Here is a 22,518-nt window from a genome sequence, read left to right as displayed (position 1 = left end):
AAAACATTTTTCAGAAACATTTCGTTGTTTGTTTCTGATGTTGCATTGCTTTGGTTCTCTCAAATTCGCTTTTGATGCAGCTTTTTGGAATATGCAGTTGATGTTTTGAGTAGCCGAATTGACACCATCTTTATTGTTTTGGTATTGTGAGTTATTGAAGAACTGTATAGAGTTCATAATTTCATTTGAGTTCAATGTTTCAATGAATCTCTCTGCACTGTTGGGAGCCCATCTCTACGATTGGTCTATGTTGTAGAGTTTATTGGGCTGTTTTTTTTTTAATGAGTATTGCTGGTTAATTTTTTCAGAAACACGTTGATCTAACTGTGATCTGACAGTGGTGTCTGTGGTCTGACAGTGAATGCACTAATGGAGGAAGGGTCAATGTCAGTGATGGCATAATCGACTACACTTGTCCCAAGAGCTGAGCAGTAAGTAAACCGACCTAAAGAGACCCCTCTGATTCTACCATTAAGCATGTACAGCCCTAAGGCTTGACAGAGATGCACTAACTCCTTCCCATTTTTGTTCAGTATTTGGTCAGGACTGTTTCTATTATTTATAATAGGGCTACTGTACAAGGAGGGGTGTTCAAATATGTGGTGGTTACCTCCCACATCAGTGTAGTCAGGCTCAGAACCTGTTCTTGCATTGAAATCTCCACAAAGAAGCAGTTTACCCTCTGCCTGAAATGTCATGATTTCTGTATGGAGATCGTCAATAAACTGATCATTGTAATATGATGAATCTGGTCAATGCACCCTGTGTTGCACTTCCTACAGATGGATGGACCTCCAGGGCTACAGAGAGCTAATTTACAGTGACAGTTCAACACATTACCCCAGAGTGGGAAATGAGAAGTACCGTGCCTATTTTTCTCTTTCTAAGAAAACATTATAGCATATACAATGTCTGAGACATGTTTACATATTGCTTGCACACGCATACTGCACTTTATTTTAGTGTTGCTGTTGATGAGTAATCATATGTTCTCATCAGGAATTATATGACTCATGATCATATATGTAATCAGGAATACCAACATTTAGCATTTTCTTAGATAAACAAAAATTAACTACAGTAACTGTTGGCATTTCATATCGAAACCGAACCATGACCCTAAAACCACAATATGTACCAAACAATAGGTTTGGTGAACCGTTCCACCCCCAGTGCCTACCTTTTGGCACTTGTAGCAGACGTAGTAGGCGTATCGATTCATTGCGAAGCCGGCCGGGTCGTTGTGGAAACGGGCACCGGGCGTGGTGATGGCCTCGCTCTTGTGCAGCCCCTCGTACTCCATCCTCATCAGAGCCTTCCTCCGTACGTCCTCAAACAGCTCCTTGATAGGGTCCAGCAGGTCCTTGATGACTGAGTGGTTGATCTTGTTCTGGGAGGAAAAACGCAACAGCCCTGTCAAGTAAGAGTCTGAGTCAATTCTATCTCCTTTTTTAAACTCGGTTGGCATAATGTTAGTTAGTTCAAACTCAGTCAGAGCTGTTATGATCCAAGCAAGTTACATTGAAAATCATGAAGATAGGAATCTTTGCAAGGTCAATTGGTAAACTCTACATAACACAATTCATTGCCACTCATTGGAACTTTTGCTTTATTTTATTGACCAGATAGGACAGTGAAGAGCAGAAAGTAAAGGTCGGAGGAGTGCGAGTCAGAAGGGCAGTAGGTTGGATTCGAACCAATGCAATTCCTGTGAGTGCTGAGGTCAAAGGCACTAACCGTTAGACCACAGGCCACATGATCTCTGTTAAACCTATTCATGGTTATGTATGTGTTTTATAGTGTGCCTATTGCCCTAATCCCGAAGTTTTTCAAAGGTAAATGATTTTATTTGAATGCTTTTCTTGTTTTTGTGAAAATGTTGCCTGCTGAATGCTAGGCTTAATGCTATGCTAGCTATCAATACTCTTACACAAATGCTTGTGTAGCTATGGTTGAAAAGCATATTTTGAAAATCTGAGATGACAGTGTTGTTAACAAAAGGCTAAGCTTGTGAGTGAATATATTTCTTTCATTTCATTTGCGATTTTCATGAATAGTTAACGTTGCGTTATGCTAATGAGCTTGAGGCTATGATTACGCTCCCGGATAAGGGATTGCTCGACGCAAGAAGTTAAATAACTTGCACAGAATTTGAAAGATCTTGCAATTCTCTGGTGAGAAAAGTTATTGAAAAGGATAAGGCTCAACGCTTGCTCACTATTAAAAACTACATTTTATTTAAGTAATAGTTAAAACCTTCACTTTCAGCCTTCATCAAGTGATTTCATCTGAAACAATGTAAGTATAAGCACTCATAATTTGCATTGCCATAAAATAATAACTGGCGGGTTATCTAGTTAAATTTGGAGCACAACAGATTGCAAATATCCGAATGTTATCTACATAAAAACATTTCTGCACCGTTTCTGTCTTTTGCCATTGGTATTCTGTGTCTAACAACATTGCCCTTTCAAGCATTGATCTTCGATTGAAAAGAAATACAGCCTGTATGGAGAACGATCATGAGATAGTCTAATAAGCTAGTCTAGCTAACCCGCCATGTTACGTTTCCGGGAATGTTAATTATGCTAACGTCGGCTTCCAAGTGCTTATATTATGTGAAAACGACACATTTAGTTCTTATTTAATTATGGTTTTGCTTGTGTGACAATGGGCCGGATGTTGAAAGACAACCGCTTTCGAAATGGCTAGGGTCAAGTGGGCGGGGCTACATAAGTTAAATAGTACCTTGCAAATGGGGCAAGACATGAAGCCGAAGGTGATCCTGGGCCCGAGCCAGCGGTTCTCCAGAACACGACGGGTACACTGGAGGTGGAACACATGACTGCAGTCCAGCTGAGGAAAAGAACAGAAACCACACATAGAACATTTGGAACCTGACCTCGAACACATCTATGGCCTAAAGACAAACAAGGTCCTTGGTTCAAATAGAATTTGTATTATTTTCAAACACTTTAGCTAAACATGATTGAACCCGCCTGGGGCGTTGAAACTAATATAACAGTCCCACAAGTTCAAATTCCACCAATCTGGCACTCCAGGCAGGTAAAAAACCCCTCAAAAGTAATTGAAAGAAAACAGATTCTAATAAACCCAGGTGTGATTCACTGTCTGAATCAAGCTAGTATCATAGTATTTGTATCGTCTATATACTGTAAATGCAGCTGCCACAGTATTGAAGCCATTGGATGCAGTTTATCATAGCGCATTGTGCTTTAGTGAGGGCGATAGGTTCAGTATACACAATTTTGCATTTTATCAGAAGGTTGGCTTGCCCTCTGAGGTAGCGTAGATCAATGCAGTGCTCTCGGTCTATATAGCCCTCTTGCCTAAACTTCTGCCGTACCTTACGTCATTGTTAAGGCACTATAGACACACGTACACATGGATTTTGTATTGTAGATATGTGATAGTAGAGCAGTGGCCTGAGGTCACACACTTAATGTGTTGTGAAAAGTGCTATGAAATGTAATGTCACGTAATATTTGAAATTGTATATCACTGCCTTAATATTGCTGGACCCCAGGAAGCGTAGCTGCGATCCTTAATAAATACAAACTTGTTCAGCTTCAGACATAAGATCGCAGACCCGGAATCAGGGATGGCTAACCCTGGAGATCCACAGTTAGGTGGGTGGCAGGGGCGGCACGGTAGCCTAGTGGTTAGAGCGTTGGACTAGTAACCGAAAGGTTGCAAGTTCAAACCCCCGAGCTGACAAGGTACAAATCTGTCGTTCTGCCCCTGAACAGGCAGTTAACCCACTGTTCCTAGGCCGTCATTGAAAATAAGAATTTGTTCTTAACTGACTTGCCTAGTAAAATAAAGGTAAAAAAAAAAAATCTGCTTACATTTTTTTATTAATATCAAGCAGATTTTTCTAACTCAGGGGAGATGTCCAAAATTCCTTAAAGTTGGTGCCTCGACCGCAATTCAGTCCAATTCAGGGCCTTTTTACTGTTTGTTTCACATGATTGTGTTTTGCTTTCCGTGTTTTGTGTGTGTAATTTCATGCATTGTGTAATTTGATGTTTATTGATGCGTTCATGCAAGGCTCATCTGCAAAAGAGACCGTGGTTTCAGCATGACTCCCTGTTTAAATAAAGGTGAAATAAAATGTAATTCTGTGTACCTGGACAGCGGGAGCGGCAGAGAGCGCCTCAGTGAAGCAGATCATGCACATGTCGTCTGCGTCCTGTTTCAGGCAGCCTGCGCTCTTGTTGCAGCCGTGCAGACAGGGCAGGCAGCTCTTCTCATTCCTCACCCCGCCACAGAGGTGGCCGCATGCTTGGGTCTTACTGCACGCCAGCTTGGCATACTCCTACAGAGGGCACGGAGGAGAGTGAGGGTCAGACGATGGGCTTTATCGAATACATTTAATCAAATCCACTTTATTGAAAGTGCATTTACAATAGCAACACCCTTTGCAGTGCAATACTGTACAGCAGAGTCGGGGGTCAAAATGAGTGAGTTACAAGGAATTCAATTCATGAATTGTAGAATTTAAAATATTTTTGTATGTGTGTATAAAACAATACAACACTGGTAGCCAGTTGCCATTGTATTTGAGCTTCACCTTTTACTATGTCCAGTTGGTTTTATATATGCATTTACTTGTGTACAAATAATTCAACTAAATAATATATATTGAACAAAAATAAATGCAATATGCAACAACTTCAGCGATTTTACTGAGTTAGAGTTCATAGAAGAAAATCAGTTAATTGAAATAAACAGGACCGAGTTTGAGTAACCCTGGCTATGGACGGTAGCCATTCAAAAGGTAGTGTTCCTCCTCTACAGAGGGGTTTCTGTTTTTTAGTAACCCAAAAGTAAATGTAACATGTTACTTTCCATAGTAAGTAATGTTGTAATTACTTTTAAAGTAATGTTGCCCAACATTGTCCCTAACTGTCAAGCTTTCATTTCAGAGATTATTAACGAGCTGCACACAGTCAAGAAACTGAATGATCCATTTATCATTTTTACACAGTTTAGATTTGGTTTTAGTCGTTTTAAAGTATATTAAGATCGACCTGCGAGCCTGGACCCCCTCGAGGATGTGCCTTTTCACTTTTCTGAAACATAACAAATATATAGATATATGAAAAGTTAAATTTAAAAAATTGCACAAGAGAAAAAATAATGTTCTCAAGTTTCCAATAAAGACAGATCTTCCTCTCTGATTATGGCTGAACTATGTCTCTTTTAGTCTCCACAAGAGGCTACAATTTCTGTAATAGGTCGCTAGGTGTTGAACTAAGGTAATTTTAACAAGAGGGTCCACTTTTTTATTTTTATCAAAACATTTTTGCTCACCTCTCTTTAAAAATGTTTTTTTTATTTTTTTTAATCAGTTAAACATTATATTTGTGGGGCTTCCAGAGTGGCGCAGTGGTCTAAGTCACTGCATCACAGCGCTTGAGGCATCACTAGAGACTCAGGTTAGATCCCGGGCTGTATCACAGCGGTCTAAGGCACTGCATAACATTGCTCGAGGTGTCCCTACAGACTCAGGTTCGATCCCGGGCTGTATCACAACTGGCCGTGATCGGGAGTCCCATAGGGCGGCACACAATTGGCCCAGCATCATCCGAGTTAGGCCGTGGGGAGGGGGCTTTACTTGGCTCATCGTGCTCTAGCGACTCCTTGTGGCACCTCAGGCTGACCTCAGTCGTCAGTTGAACAGTTTCCTCCGACACACTGGTGCGGCCGGCTTCTGGGTTAAGAGGGTGGGTGTTAAGATGTACGGTTTGGCGGGTCGGAGGATGCACGACTCGACCTTCGCCTCCCGCTCCAGGTGGGGAGTTGCAGCGATGAGACAAGATCAAAATTGGGGGTAAAAAAAGGGGGTAAAATACAAAAAAAAAAATATATATATAACTGTATGTCCTAAGTGTTGAACACTGAAAAGAGCTAGCTATATAGATCCAATCTGTTACTATAATCATTTTGACTATGTTGTTAGTGGTTGGTACTAGAGGTCGATTAAGTAATCGGAATGGCCGATTAGTTAGGGACGATTTCATAAATCGAAAATCGGTATTTTTGAACACCGATTTGGACAATGTTTTTTTTTGTTTTTACACCTTTATTTAACTAGGCAGGTCAGTTAATTAAGAACACATTCTCATTTTCAATGACGGCCTAGGAACGGTGGGTTAACTGCCTTGTTCAAGGGCAGAACGACAGATTTTAACCTCGTCAGCTCTGGGATTCAATCTTGCAACCTTACAGTTAACTAGTCCAACGCTCTAACCACCTGATTACATTGCACTCCACGAGGAGCCTGCCTGTTACACGAATGCAGTAAGAAGCCAAGGTAAGTTACTAGCTAGCATTAAACTTACCTTATAAAAAACAATTATAATCACTAGTTAACTACACATGGTTGATGATATTACTAGTTTATCTAGCGTGTACTGCGTTGCATATAATCAATGCGGTGGCATTCGCGAAAAAGGACTGTCGTTGCGCCAACGTGTACCTAATCATAAACATCAATGCCTTTCTTAAAATCAATACACAAGTATATATTTTTAAACCTTCATATTTAGTTAATATTGCCTGCTAACATGAATTTCTTTTAACTAAGAAAAATGGTGTCACTTCTCTTGCAACAGAGTCAGGGTATATGCAGCAGTTTGGGCCGCCTGGCTCGTTGCAAACTGTGTGAAGACTATTTCTTCCTAACAAAGACAACCAACTTCGCCAAACGGGATGATTTAACAAAAACGTATTTGCTAAAAAAGCACAATCGTTGCACGACTGTACCTAACCATAAACATTAATGCCTTTCTTAAAATCAATACACAGAAGTATATGTTTTTAAACCTGCGTATTTAGCTAAAAGGAATCCAGGTTTGCAGGCAATATTAACCAGGTGAAATTGGGTATGATTCAGTTTGGGCCACCTGGCTCGTTGCGAACTAATTTGCCAGAATTTTACATAATTATGACATAAAATTGAAGGTTGTGCAATGTAACAGGAATATTTAGACGTATGGATGCCACCCGTTAGATAAAATACGGAACGGTTCCGTATTTCACTGAAAGAATAAACGTCTTGTTTTTGAGATGAGAGTTTACGGATTCGACCATAGGACCAAAGGCTTGTATTTCTGTGTGTTATTATGTTATAATTAAGTCTATGATTTGATAGAGCAGTCTGACTGAGCAATGGTAGGCAGCAGCAGGCTCGTAAACATTCATTTAAACAGTACTTTTTGTGTGTTTCGCCATCAGCTCTTCACTGTGCTTCAAGCATTGCGCTGTTTATGACATCAAGACTATCAACTCCCGAGATTAGGCTGGTGTAACCGATGACGAATGGCTAGCTAGTTAGCGGGGTGCGCGCTAATAGCGTTTCAAACGCCACTCGCTCTGAGACTTGGAGTAGTTGTTCCCCTTGCTCTGCATGGGTAACGCTGCTTCGAGGGTGGCTGTTGTCGATGTGTTCCTGGTTCGAGCCCAGGCAGGGGCGAGGAGAGGGACGGAAGCTATACTGTTACACTGGCAATACTAAAGTGCATATAAGAACATCCAATAGTCAAAGGTATATGAAATACAAATGGTATAGAGAGAAGTAGTCCTATAATAACTACAACCTATAACTTACTTGGGAATATTGAAGAATCATGTTAAAAGGAACCACCAGCTTTCATATGTTCTCATGTTCTGAGCAAGGAACTTAAAGTTAGGTTTTTACATGGCACATATTGTACTTTTACTTTCTTCTCCATCACTTTGTTTTTGCATTATTTAAACCAAATTGAACATGTTTCATTATTTATTTGAGGCTAAATTGAATTTTATTGATAAGTGTTCATTCAGTATGGTTGTAAATGTCATTATTACAAATAAAAAATAAATACAAAAATTGCCCGATTAACTTCTTATGGCTGCAGGGGCAGTATTGAGTAGCTTGGATAAAAAGGTGCCCTCCTCAGTCTCAGTTATATGCATTTAATTATTAGTATTGGATATTGGATTAGTATTGGACTAAAGTTTCCAAAACTGTCAAAATATTGTCTGTGAGTATAACAGAACTGATATTGCAGACGAAACCCCGAGGAAAATCAAACCAGGAAGTGGCTTCTATTTTGAAAACTCCATGTTTCATAGCCTCCCTTTGCTCCATTTAAATGTATATCAACCAGATACCTTTTCCTATCGCTTCCTCAAGGTATCAACAGTCTTCAGACATAGTTTTTTTTGGTCGCATGAGTTTTGCTCGTGCAACAGTTTGGACAGGCATTGCCTTTCCCTCTCCTACTGATAAAGACATTTGCAGTTGATATATTATTGATATTTTAAAAACAACCTGAGGCTTGATTATAAAAAATGTTTGACATGTTTCTGTGGACATTACTATTTAGAATTTGTCTGCGTTGTCGTGATTGCTCTTTCCTGTGGATTTCAGAACATAACGCGCCAAACAAACAGAGGTATTTTGGATTTAAAAATAATCTTTAAGGAACAAAAGGAACATTTATTTTGTAACTGGGAGACTCGTGACATCCAAAGATCGTCAAAGGTAAACGATTCATTTGATTGCTTTTCTGATTTTCATGACCAAGCTACTTGATGCTAAGTGTACATTATGTTTTGTCGAGCGATCGATAAACTTACACAAATGCTTGGATTGCTTTAGCTGTAAGCATATTTACAAAATCTGACACGACAGGTGGATTAACAAAAGGCTAAGCTGTGTTTTCCTATATTGCACTTGTGATTTCATGAGTATACAGTGCCTTGCGAAAGTATTCGGCCCCCTTGAACTTTGCGACCTTCTGCCACATTTCAGGCTTCAAACAAAGATATAAAACTATTTTTTTGTGAAGAATCAACAACAAGTGGGACACAATCATGAAGTGGAACGACATTTATTGGATATTTCAAACTTTTTTAACAAATCAAAAACTGAAAAATTGGGCGTGCAAAATTATTCAGCCCCTTTACCCCCAGTGCAGAAAACTCTCTCCAGAAGTTCAGTGAGGATCTCTGAATGATCCAATGTTGACCTAAATGACTAATGATTATAAATACAATCCACCTGTGTGTAATCAAGTCTCCGTATAAATGCACCTGCACTGTGATAGTCTCAGAGGTCCGTTAAAAGCGCAGAGAGCATCATGAAGAACAAGGAACACACCAGGCAGGTCCGAGATACTGTTGTGAAGAAGTTTAAAGCCGGATTTGGATACAATTTTTTTATTTTTTATTTTACCTTTATTTTACCAGGCAAGTCAGTTAAGAACAAATTCTTATTTTCAATGACGGCCTGGGAACAGTGGGTTAACTGCCTGTTCAGGGGCAGAACGACAGATTTGTACCTTGTCAGCTCGGGGGTTTAAACTCACAACCTTTCGGTTACTAGTCCAACGCTCTAACCACTAGGCTACCACTAGGCTACTAAGCTTTAAACATCCCAAGGAGCACTGTGCAAGCGATAATATTGAAATGGAAGGAGTATCAGACCACTGCCGTCCCTCTAAACTTTCAGCTCATACAAGGAGAAGACTGATCAGAGATGCAGCCAAGAGGCCCATGATCACTCTGGATGAACTGCAGAGATCTACAGCTGAGGTGGGAGACTCTGTCCATAGGACAACAATCAGTTGTATATTGCACAAATCTGTCCTTTATGGAAGAGTGGCAAGAAGAAAGCCATTTCTTAAAGATATCCATAAAAAGTGTTGTTTAAAATCTGCCACAAGCCACCTGGGAGACACACCAAACATGTGGAAGAAGGTGCTCTGGTCAGATGAAACCAAAATTGAACTTTTTGGCAACAATGCAAAACGTTATGTTTGGCGTAAAAGCAACACAGCTCATCACCCTGACCACACCATCCCCACTGTCAAACATGGTGGTGGCAGCATCATGGTTTGGGCCTGCTTTTCTTCAGGAGGGACAGGGAAGATGGTTAAAATTGATGGGAAGATGGATGGAACCAAATACAGGACCATTCTGGAAGAAAACCTGATGGAGTCTGTAAAAGACCTGAGACTAGGATGTAGATTTCTCTTCCAACAAGACAATGATCCAAAACTTAAAGCAAAATCGACAATGGAATGGTTCAAAAATAAACATATCCAGGTGTTAGAATGGCCAAGTCAAAGTCCAGACCTGAATCCAATCGAGAATCTGTGGAAAGAACTGAAAACTGCTGTTCACAAATGCTCTCCATCCAACCTCACTGAGCTCGAGCTGTTTTGCAAGGAGGAATGGGAAAAAATTTCAGTCTCTCGATGTGCAAAACTGATAGAGACATACCCCAAGCGACTTACAGCTGTAATCGCAGCAAAAGGTGGCGCTACAAAGTATTAACTTAAGGGGGCTGAATAATTTTGCACGCCCAATTTTTCAGTTTTTGATTTGTTAAAAAAGTTTGAAATATCCAATAAATGTTGTTCTACTTCATGATTGTGTCCCACTTGTTGTTGATTCTTCACAAAAAAATACAGTTTTATATCTTTATGTTTGAAGCCTGAAATGTGGCAAAAGGTCGCAAAGTTCAAGGGGGCCGAATACTTTCGCAAGGCACTGTATATATTTTTAGTAATATTCATTGAATGTGGCACTATGCAATTCAGCGGTTGTTAATGGGATTGCAGCCATAACAAGTTAATCGTTATCAGCTTTTTTTGATCCTCCAATAATCGGTATCGGCGTTGAAAAATCATAATCGGTCGACCTCTAGTTGGTACCTGGCAGTCTGGGTCAGAGCAGACACTGCCCACAGCCGAGAGTTCGGTGATGTTCCTGGTGCCACAAAACCTGCAGGCATCTGAGCTGCTGGAGGCTGGTTTCCCTGCACACAGAGGCAGAGCATTAGCTATGCACAAGAAGGCTAGAGAAGGAATACATCACCTTGTAATAAAAATCACACGACAGATGCTATACACAGTCATGACAGTCTGTGACGTCTTATGATTGTAAAAAATTAGAAAGGTAAAAACAAAGTAGTAGCTCCACTCCACTCCACTAACTTCTAAATGTCATCATTGCTTACATCTATTCAGTCCCTCTAGGGGTAATGGCTAGCTAGGGGTTGTTTCTTGATTACATCTATCCAGTCCCTCTCAGATCAAAAACAAGTGTCTAGGGGGTAATGGCTAGCTAGGGGTTGTTTCTTGATTGCATCTATCCAGTCCCTCTCAGATCTACACAAGTGTCTAGGGGGTAATGGCTAGCTAGGGGTTGTTTCAATATTACATCTATCCAGTCCCTCTCAGATCTACAGAAGTGTCTAGGGAGTAATGGCTAGATAGGGGTTGTTTCTTGATTGCATCTATCCAGTCCCTCTCAGATCTACACAAGTGTCTAGGGGGTAATGGCTAGCTAGGGGTTGTTGTAATAAAAATCACACGACAGATGCTATACACAGTCATGACAGTCTGTGACGTCTTATGATTGTAAAAAATTAGAAAGGTAAAAACAAAGTAGTAGCTCCACTCTAACTTCTAAATGTCATCATTGCTTACATCTATTCAGTCCCTCTAGGGGTAATGGCTAGCTAGGGGTTGTTTCTTGATTACATCTATCCAGTCCCTCTCAGATCTACACAAGTGTCTAGGGGGTAATGGCTAGCTAGGGGTTGTTTCTTGATTGCATCTATCCAGTCCCTCTCAGATCTACAGAAGTGTCTAGGGAGTAATGGCTAGATAGGGGTTGTTTCTTGATTGCATCTATCCAGTCCCTCTCAGATCTACACAAGTGTCTAGGGGGTAATGGCTAGCTAGGGGTTGTTGTAATAAAAATCACACGACAGATGCTATACACAGTCATGACAGTCTGTGACGTCTTATGATTGTAAAAAATTAGAAAGGTAAAAACAAAGTAGTAGCTCCACTCTAACTTCTAAATGTCATCATTGCTTACATCTATTCAGTCCCTCTAGGGGTAATGGCTAGCTAGGGGTTGTTTCTTGATTACATCTATCCAGTCCCTCTCAGATCTACACAAGTGTCTAGGGGGTAATGGCTAGCTAGGGGTTGTTTCTTGATTGCATCTATCCAGTCCCTCTCAGATCTACACAAGTGTCTAGGGGGTAATGGCTAGCTAGGGGTTGTTTCAATATTACATCTATCCAGTCCCTCTCAGATCTACAGAAGTGTCTAGGGGGTAATGGCTAGCTAGGGGTTGTTTATTTATTGCATCTATCCAGTCCCTCTCAGATCTACACAAGTGTCTAGGGGGTAATGGCTAGCTAGGGGTTGTTTCTTGATTAGATCTATCCAGTCCCTCTCAGATCTACACAAGTGTCTAGGGTGTAATGGCTAGCTAGGGGTTGTTTCTTGATTGCATCTATCCAGTCCCTCTCAGATCTACACAAGTGTCTAGGGGGTAATGGCTAGCTAGGGGTTGTTTCTTGATTAGATCTATCCAGTCCCTCTCAGATCTACACAAGTGTCTAGGGGGTAATGGCTAGCTAGGGGTTGTTTCAATATTACATCTATCCAGTCCCTCTCAGATCTACAGAAGTGTCTAGGGAGTAATGGCTAGATAGGGGTTGTTTCTTGATTACATCTATCCAGTCCCTCTCAGATCTACACAAGTGTCTAGGGGGTAATGGCTAGCTAGGGGTTGTTGTAATAAAAATCACACGACAGATGCTATACACAGTCATGACAGTCTGTGACGTCTTATGATTGTAAAAAATTAGAAAGGTAAAAACAAAGTAGTAGCTCCACTCTAACTTCTAAATGTCATCATTGCTTACATCTATTCAGTCCCTCTAGGGGTAATGGCTAGCTAGGGGTTGTTTCTTGATTACATATATCCAGTCCCTCTCAGATCTACACAAGTGTCTAGGGGGTAATGGCTAGCTAGGGGTTGTTTCTTGATTGCATCTATCCAGTCCCTCTCAGATCTACACAAGTGTCTAGGGGGTAATGGCTAGCTAGGGGTTGTTTCAATATTACATCTATCCAGTCCCTCTCAGATCTACAGAAGTGTCTAGGGGGTAATGGCTAGCTAGGGGTTGTTTCTTTATTGCATCTATCCAGTCCCTCTCAGATCTACACAAGTGTCTAGGGTGTAATGGCTAGCTAGGGGTTGTTTCTTGATTGCATCTATCCAGTCCCTCTCAGATCTACACAAGTGTTTAGGGGGTATTGGCTAGTTAGGGGTTGTTTCTTGATTACATCTATCCAGTCCCTCTCTGATCTACACAAGTGTCTAGGGGGTAATGGCTAGCTAGGGGTTGTTTCTTGATTACATCTATCCAGTCCCTCTCAGATCTACACAAGTGTCTAGGGGGTAATGGCTAGCTAGGGGTTGTTTCTTGATTACATCTATCCAGTCCCTCTCAGATCTACACAAGTGTCTAGGGGGTAATGGCTAGCTAGGGGTTGTTTCTTGATTACATCTATCCAGTCCCTCTCTGATCTACACAAGTGTCTAGGGGGTAATGGCTAGCTCGGGGTTGTTTCTTGATTACATCTATCCAGTCCCTCTCAGATCTACACTGACATGGTCAGAAAAGGGTCTGGATAGGTTCTGTTACCTGTGTGTTCCCTGAACTCCACCATGGCCTTCATGGTCTTGGAGTCGGCCAGAGCCATAAGCCAGAAGAGCTTTGTCCTCCCACAGCCCTCGTGGAGGTCCACCTTGATTGCCTCCTCCTCCTCCTTAAACACCTGGAGAGAAACAGCAGGGAGACGAGGGATACCGCCATGTCAAATTACACATCATGCCTGCCAGAAAGGGATGAGTTGGATTTTAGAGTCTGTAAGATGTTTAAGACATATTTTCTGAATTAATGGTAATATTGAAAAACATCTTGACTAGGGTTAGGCAATATCCAGATTTTCATAACTTTATAGTACCATACCGGGGTATATGGTATTACTGGGGTCCAGTAAAATCAACTTTGTAGCACTCCACTTAGAGGGTGCGTTGTCAGGGATAGGAGCGTTGCGAGATGACGCACAACAAAGTAACTAAAGTACATCACCAGCGTAACGACTACCGCTACAATCAACGTGATCGCTACGTTCCTGCACTCAACCCACACAAAGTGTCAGGTAACAAGTGTAACAATGGGTTCAATGATGATCACAACGTAAACTGATGCTCTCTAGAAGTTCTGCTAAGAGAAGTACAAAAGCGCCAAAAATTTGAGAAAAAGATAAGTCACCATGACTAGGCGTGGAATTGCAGTAGAACAGGTCTGCCAAAATAAACATTTGCGAGGACGTAAACAATCAACTTACCCCAGCTCTCACTTGAAACCATAGCCAGGGCCCGCTCGAATCAAGCAACAAGCCCATGGGCTTGGACTATCCACTCAGATACAAATGTTGCGACGCACAAGGTAAACACCATCGCAAAAGCCAATTCCACTCAAACTAAGATACGTCGATTTGTTTAAACCATGAACACAAATGACATCACACCGTTGAAAACAACCACTCCACTTTGTGGAGAATATGAGAACATAACACAACTCAGAGGCCATACCTCAAAACAGTCCTGGAGGACTGCTTAACCTGTGATGCGTTAATTGATTCAGGCTCGACAATATCACTCATCTCTCAAACATTGTTCAATGATCTCAAAAGGGCTTTGAACCCAGCTAAACGTTGGTTAAATACGGAACGATGCAACACTAACCTTTGAGTTTTCACTTAGACTACCTCGCCTCTCACATTGAGACTCATGCTGAAACTATACTTCCAAGACATATCGCTTTTGTTACTAGGAGCAGACTGATGGATCGTGTGGTCCCACTGATGGAAAAAACCAAATGTGGTCACAGGTGCCGTCTCCACTGACCACACTGTCTTTTCCTTATGCTGGATGCAACACAGTCATCCACAAGGAGTATCTGTTGAAAGGACCCCTTGGGAAAAAGACGTTGCAACACCTCTTGGTGCAGACTCTGACTCAAGCAGATATTACGATCTCGTCACATTCAATCATCAAACCTGATTGACTATTCTTTTCATGATTTCGAGCCAGCAGTCTGAGTGATTAACTTCCCTCGTCCTTCAGACACTTCCGCAAGCACCGTGGGAGTCTTAGGAAACAGATGGAGAGATGAATCAAGCTTCACCAAATCTGGGTTTGGCGGATGCCAGGAGAACGGTACCTGCCCCAATGTAAAGTTTGGTGTAGGAGGAATAATGGTCTGGTGCTGTTTTTCATGGATCGGGCTAGCCCCCCACGCCCCCCCCTTGTATTTTGAGTGGAACATCCCTTTAACATTTATACGCGGTCAGGTCTTCACGAATGGGCGTATATACACCAGGGTTTCTGTTTGCCGGTAATTGCCGACTTTTGGCGAAAACTAAATAAATTAAAAGCCGATAAATTGGTGCTGGAAATTATCAGGGAGAAGAAAAAAGTTTAACACTGCACGTGAGGTCCTCATAAGGGACTTCAGCAACGTGTACCCGGACTGGGCAAAATTGCCTAATGTTGCATTGATTATCCCTGTTCCAGTGCGTCCGCCGAGAGGGGATTCTCGCTCCAAAACAGAGTGATCACACCTTCTTGAGAACTATGTAACAAGTCAAAAGCGCATTGCAAGCTGCTCCACAGAGTTGGACAGTTTCGACTTCCCAGCAGCAGCGGCTCACTTTGAGCAGTCCAAAGTGCGCCACAAAGGCAAGTAAATGATTGTGTTTGCAGACAGCGATGTTTGTTATTTATTCATTTAAATGTTTATGCCAAGGCTAAATTCAATTAGATTGTATTAGAAAACAGATGTGTTTTGTTATTTATTAAAATGTACATAAATATCCTATAGGACAGGTCGTCACAAATTAAATTACACAAATATATTTAGATGTGTTTTCTGAACTAAATACATTCTTTAAACGATATTCATCTAAGATGGCGCCGGAGAAGAAGGCAGACGTTTTACGTGCCCCCAACCGATTGTATTTTTTCTGTTTGTTTATTTGCACCGTTTCTAACTTTCTTAAAAACGTATTTTGTACATAATGTTGCCGCTACCAACTCTTATGACCGAAAATAACTTCTGGACATCGGGACTGCGATGACTTTTTACCTTTAAAGATTCTGACGAGGCCGATGCGAACGATATACTGCTTCTTGGGAACAGGCCCAGATACCCGTGAATTGCGTGAAGAGGTGGAGAAAAAGGGCCGGCGGCCAGGCTGCCTTCTGAGAATTCGTAGGCAATCAAATAAACACCCACTTCCTTCCAATCTGCTAGCAAAAGTGCAATCTTTGTACAATTTTTTTATCCAGGTAGGCCAGTTGAGAACATGTTCTCATTTACAACTGCGACCTGGCCAAGATAAAGCAAAGCAGTGCAACAAACAACAACAGAGTTATACATGGAATAAACAAAAGTACAGTCAATAAGACAATAGAAAAATATCTATATACAGTGTGTGCAAATGAGGTAAGATTAGGGAGGTAAAACAATCAATATGCGATAAATAGTCAGTAGTGGCGAAGTAATTACAATTTAGCATTTAAACACTGGAGTGATAGATGTGTAGAAGATGAATGTGCAAGTAGAGATAAAGGGGTGCAAAGGAGCAAAAAATAATAATAATATGGGGATGAGGTAGTTGGGTGTGCTTTTTACAGATTGGCTGTGTACAGGTACAGTGATTGGAAAGCTGCTCTGACAGCTGATGCTTGAAGTTAGAGAGGGAGATATAAGTCTCTAACTTCAGTGATATTTGCAATTCGATCCAGACATTGGCAGCAGAGATCTGGAAGGAAAGGCAGCCAAAGGAAGTGTTGGCTTTGGGGATGACCAGTGAGATATACCTGCCGGAGAGCGTACTACAGGTGGGTGTTGCTATGGTGACAACTGAGCTGAGAAGGCGGGGCTTTACCTAGCAAAGACTTATAGATGACCTGGAGCCAGTGGGTTTGGCGACAAATATTTAGTGAGGGCCAGCCAAAGAGAGCATACAGGTCGCAGTGGTGGGTAGTATATGGGGCTTTGGTGCCAAAACGGATGGCACTGTGATAGACTGCATCCATTTTGCTGAGTAGAGTGTTTGAGGCTATTTTGTAAATGATCTCGCCGAAGTCAAGGATCGGTAGGATAGTCAGTTTCATGAGGGTATATTTGGCAGCATGAGTGAAGGATGCTTTGTCGCGAAATAGGAAGCCGATTCTAGATTTCATTTTGGATTGGAGATGCTTAATGTGAGTCTGGAAGGAGAGTTTACAGTCTAACCAGACACCTAGGTATTTGTAGTTGTCCACATATTCTAAGTCAGAACCGTCTATAGTAGTGATGCTGGACGGGTAGGCAGCGATCAGTTGAAGAGCATGCATTTAGTTTTACTAGCCTTTAATAGCCGTTTGAGGCCACGGAAGGAGAGTGGTATGGTATTGAAGCTTGTCTGGAGGTCCAAAGAAGAGCCAGATGTATACAGAATGGTGTCGTCTGCATAGAGGTGGATCAGAGAATCACCAGCAGCAACAGCGACATCATTGATGTATACAGAGAAGAGTCGGCCCGAGAATTGAACCCTGTGGCACCCCCATAGAGACTGCCAGAGGTCCGGACAACAGGCCCTCTGATTTGTCACACTGAACTCTGTCTGAGAAGTAGTTGGTTAACCAGGCGAGGCAGTCATTTGAGAAACCAAGGCTGTTGAGTCTGCAGATAAGAATGTGGTGATTGACAGAGTCGAAAGCCTTGGCCAGGTCGATGAATACGGCTGCACAGTATTGTCTTTTATCGATGGCGGTTATGATATAATTTAGGATCTTGAGAGTGGCTGAAGTGCACCCATGACCAGCTCGGAAACCAGATTTCATAGCGGAGAAGGTACGGTAGGATTCGAAATGGTCTGTGACCGGTTTGTTAACTTGGCTTTCGAAGACCATAGAAAGGCAGGGTAGGATAGATATAGGTCTGTAACAGTTTGGGTCTAGAGTGTCTCCCCCTTTGAAGAGGGGGATGACCGCGGCAGCATTACAAACTTTGGGGATCTCAGACGATACGAAAGAGAGGCTGAATAGGCTAGTAATAGGGGTTGCAACAATTGCGGTGGATAATTTTAGAAGAGGGTCCAGATTGTCTTGCCCAGCTGATTTGTAGGGGTCCAGATTTTGCAGCTCTTTCAGAACATCAGCTATCTGGATTTGGGTGAAGGAGAAATGGGGGAGGCTTGGGCAAGTTGCTGTGGGAGTTGCAGGGCTGTTGACCGGGGTAGAGGTAGCCAGGTGGGAAGCATGGCAAGCTGCAGAAAAATGCTTAATGAAATTCTGAGGATGCGGTGCTCTTATTCTCCATAAACAAGCGGTAACGGTGAGAGACTTGTTTCTGGAAAGGTGGATTTTTAGAAGTAGAAGCTCAAATTGTTTGGGAACAGACCTGGATAGTATGACAGAACTCTGCAGGCTCTCAGTAGATTGCAACTCTGCCCCCTTTGACAGTTCTATCTTGTCGGAAAATGTTAAAGTTAGGGATGGAAATTTCAGGATTTTTTGTTGGCTTTCCTAAGCCAGGATTCAGACACGGCTAGGACATCCGGGTTGGCAGAGCGTGCTAAATCAGTGAATAAAACAAACTCTTCTAACGTTAACATGCATGAAACCGAGGCTTTCATGGTTACAGAGGTCAACAACTATTGTTGGTTAGGGGCTCGTAAGTCAGCATTTCACTGTATTTATAGTAGGGATGAAGACAATAACACCGTTCATGTTTGTCCATGTTGGTATAAGAACATCGTTCTACTTTATTACAACTTTACAGGCTCATTTCTATTTTGTTAAAATGAATTACCATAACCAAAATGTGATTTCTGCATTTCTAAGCACCGTGAGTATACATTTACATTTACATTTAAGTCATTTAGCAGACGTATACCCTATAATGGGTTACGCTCCGAATGCATACTGATGTCTGGTAAAATTCTCAAATGTCTAGTAAACTTCAATCTTGTCCGGTGGCAAATTTTCCTAATGGAAACCCTGGTATACACATTGCAGGTGGTACCAATGTGGAAAGAAGCATTGACACTTCGACAGGCTCCCAGAGTGCCCCCTACAGGTGAATGTGGATACTACTGACCTGTCTCTGATGGGAGCGAGTGCGTCGGTGCAGGTGGAGGAAGCGGTCACAGTCGGTACACAGGTTACCACACATGTTACACAGGATGATGGCTGCTGTCTCGCCGTCATCATGGTTATCGCACATGGGCTGTGGACGGGAGCACAACGAGACTTTACGGTTATGACCTGAACACCTCGAGACAACTTTCCCTCATTTCATCCACCCAGAACAGTAAAATGCGTATAGCTAAATGTACAATTGTTGGATTTGTAAGGAATGTGATTTGGAGTGCTATAAATAAAATCCATTAATTTATGCATAATCTCAACAGATTACAATTGAGAAAAAAAAAATAGTCTTGAGTCTATATTGCTCGTGTTCTATGAGGCTAATAAGTTACCATCTGTCTCTGCTGTCCGTCTTTGCCCATCCAGCGGCCTGAGGACAGCCTGTCCACATGATCCTGGTCCAGCACACACAGAGAGGCCAGAGCAAGCCACAACTACAGTACAGAGAGAAAGGACAGAGGTTAAAAATGTACTCACACACACACACACGCACTAACCTAACACACGTGCATATACAAACATCCGTCACACACAAACACCAGACCTGGGTTCAAATACATGTATTTTCATTATTTGTTATTTTAATACACTTACATTCCAACATTTAACTACTTGTATTTTCCAAAAATGAATCTGAATACTATGAAATGTGAAAGTAATGAAATTGCATTTGAACCCAGGTCTGCTAAACACACACACAATATGGTCGTGTGATATGAGAACAGCCGTACCCGGCTGGTGGCGATGCAACGGACTGGCGAGCGATGCTCCTCCTCCATCTTGGTGAGGGCGATGATGGTCTCAGCGATGGCGTTCTTCGTCACACGAGACCAGGCGTCCGACAGGTGTCCGGCAGCCATGTCTTTGACCAGCTTGATGATGATCTCAGCGATCTGAGGGGGAGTGGATCCCTTCATCCACCAGTGGCTCTCCCCCCGGTGAATGTAGCTGAACATGGAGAGAGGCAGTGACCAATGTGTTCATTATGGGACACAATACTACAGAGATCAGCAAAACAAGTACTGTATATATAGGCCAATTCCAGGAATGTATGAATACAAGAGAATGTCAGTAAAATGTATAATGGGCTTTATAAATACATTTGAATGACATTATATTGAAAATTCCTGTTCAATCAGGAGAAATCACATCTGACAATTGGTTGGAGAATATCTCAAAATGACTCAAAAAAAGTCATGAATTGTTTTTGTGAGATGACATGGGTCATCTCACGTCTTGCAAAGTAAAACAAAAGCAAGCTTTTCTTATTGGACAAGTCCACATAGTCATAGTTCACAACTTTTTGGACCATTTAAAAAAAATATTGTGCCTCATGAAGGTAAATCACAAAGTTGTGGTCTCACCTGGAGTTGAAGATCAAGGGCAGCGTGACAGTAGTGATGCCTTTGCCTGCTGCCATGCCCACCGTACCGGCAATGGTGGTTCCCTTGGCCTTGAGTTGCACGGTGAGTGCCTTGGCAATGCAGCCCAGGAACATGTCCAGGATGCCAAGCTTGTTCCAGTCACCCTTCTCGGTCGAGTGGATGATGTCACTGATATCGGCAGGCGGCAGGGCCTTGATGCCGATGATGCTGGCCAGGCGCATGGGTGTGACCTCTGGGAGGACACGACGGAGGAGAGAGGTCACCTGGGAAAGACGGGTGAAGGGTTAGAAAGGATAGCCATGTAGTCAATGTTATTAAATGGCTGGAGTGATATACATCATGCAGAGACTCTCTTCAGCTTTACGGATGTTAAAGTGGGGCTGACCTCACTGATTTAGCCTTGTTTAAAAAATAAACAAACACTAGAAGCCATAACTGACGCAACAGTTTGAAGTGTGTCATTTTTGCTAATTGTGTACTGTTCTGTGTCGCGTGTAGCTCAGTTGGTAGAGCATGCAGCTTGCAAGGATTGTGGGTTCGATTCCCATGGGGGACTAGTACGAAAAAAGTATGAAACTCTACGCACTAACTACTGTAAGTCGCTCTGCATAAGGGCACCTGCTATATGAGTAAACTGTAAACGTAAAATATGTGATCCACTTTACTTGAAATATCCAAACAGCCACCGAAAGAACGTATGACAACATGAATGTGATTGGTCAAGAATCCCAAGTTCCGAGCATTTCCCTATCTTTGATGACAGTTATGTTTGTGACGCTAAAGTTCTCTCACAAATGTGAGGATGTTTGAGTTGGAAAAACCCAAGCCTTTTATAACGAACAAGTCTCATCAAACTAGTCCCGAGACGCTGTGTGTTAATGATTCAATTGGTTAGCTCTGCTGTATGTAAAGAAAAAGGGCGGACTATAGGTTAGTTGGGTGCTGCCAGACGTGGGCAGGATTCAGATCTTAACCCAAGAAAAAATGATGTACCTGAGATTGATTAAATCGCGCAAATCTCAGTTTTGGAAGATACTAACTTTGTGACCTAAGTTCTACCACTTTTGCAACAGGTACAATTGTTTAGTTTGGAGTCATTATAAGTCATTTTTCAACTACTCCACACATTTCTTGTAAACAAACTATAGTTTTGGCAAGTTGGTTAGGACATCTACTTTGTGCATGACACAAGTCATTTTTCTAACAATTGTTTACAGACAGATTTCACTGTATCACAATTCCAGTGGGTCAGAAATGTACATACGCTAAGTTGACTGTGCCTTTAAACAGCTTGGAAAATTCCAGAAAATGATGTCATGGCTTTAGAAGCTTCTGATAGGCTAATTGGCTAAGTTGAGCCAATTGGAGGTGTACCTGTGGATGTATTTCAAGGCCTACCTTCAAACTCAGTGCCTCTGATTGACATCATTGGAAAATCAAAAGAAAATCAGCCAAAAAATTGTAGACTTCCACAAGTCTGGTTCATCCTTGGGAGCAATTTCCAAACGCCTGAAGGTACCACGTTCATCTGTACAAACAATAGTATGCAAGTATAAACACCACGTTCTGTCTCCTAGAGATGAACGTACTTTGGTGCTAAAAGTACAAATCAATCAAAGAACAGCAGCAAAGGACCTTGTGAAGATGCTGGAGGAAACAAGTACAAAAGTATCTATATCCACAGTAAAACGAGTTCTCATAACCTGAAAGGCCGCTCAGCAAGGAAGAAGCCACTACTCCAAAACCACCATAAAAAAAGCCAGACTACCGTTTGCAACTGCACATGGGAACAAAGATCGTACTTTTTGGAGAAATGTCCTCTGGTCTGATGAAACAAAAATCGAACTGTTTGGCCATAGTGACCATTGTTATGTTTGGAGGAAAAGGGGGAGGCTTGCAAGCCGAAGAACACCATCCCGGGGGTGGCGGCATCATGTTGTGGGGGTGCTTTGCTGCAGGAGGGACTGGTGCACTTCACAAAATACATGGCATTATGAGGTTGGAAAATTATGTGGATATATTGAAGCAACATCTCAAG

General features: G+C 41.9%; 1 protein-coding gene across 11 annotated transcripts in view; it reads right to left on the bottom strand.

Moving 5' to 3' along the window:
• Positions 1-22,518, bottom strand: part of mycbp2 (MYC binding protein 2) — a 301,049-nt gene that overhangs the window by 16,135 nt on the left and 262,396 nt on the right. For all 11 annotated transcript variants that reach the window (XM_064975618.1, XM_064975623.1, XM_064975614.1 and 8 more), the window contains 9 exons: positions 20,460-20,743; positions 19,827-20,043; positions 19,428-19,529; positions 19,046-19,174; positions 13,532-13,664; positions 10,731-10,834; positions 4,151-4,339; positions 2,749-2,856; positions 1,181-1,390 (listed from right to left, as the gene is read on the bottom strand). In XM_064975618.1, coding sequence (XP_064831690.1) covers positions 1,181-1,390; positions 2,749-2,856; positions 4,151-4,339; positions 10,731-10,834; positions 13,532-13,664; positions 19,046-19,174; positions 19,428-19,529; positions 19,827-20,043; positions 20,460-20,743 — 1,476 coding nt within the window. The remainder of the gene's footprint in view (positions 1-1,180; positions 1,391-2,748; positions 2,857-4,150; positions 4,340-10,730; positions 10,835-13,531; positions 13,665-19,045; positions 19,175-19,427; positions 19,530-19,826; positions 20,044-20,459; positions 20,744-22,518) is intronic.

This window comes from Oncorhynchus masou, chromosome 10 (assembly GCF_036934945.1).
Source record: "Oncorhynchus masou masou isolate Uvic2021 chromosome 10, UVic_Omas_1.1, whole genome shotgun sequence".
NCBI classification, from domain to species: domain Eukaryota; kingdom Metazoa; phylum Chordata; class Actinopteri; order Salmoniformes; family Salmonidae; genus Oncorhynchus; species Oncorhynchus masou.
The sequence above is the reverse complement of the archived record's forward strand: the minus strand, read 5'-3'. Positions and strand labels throughout refer to the sequence as shown.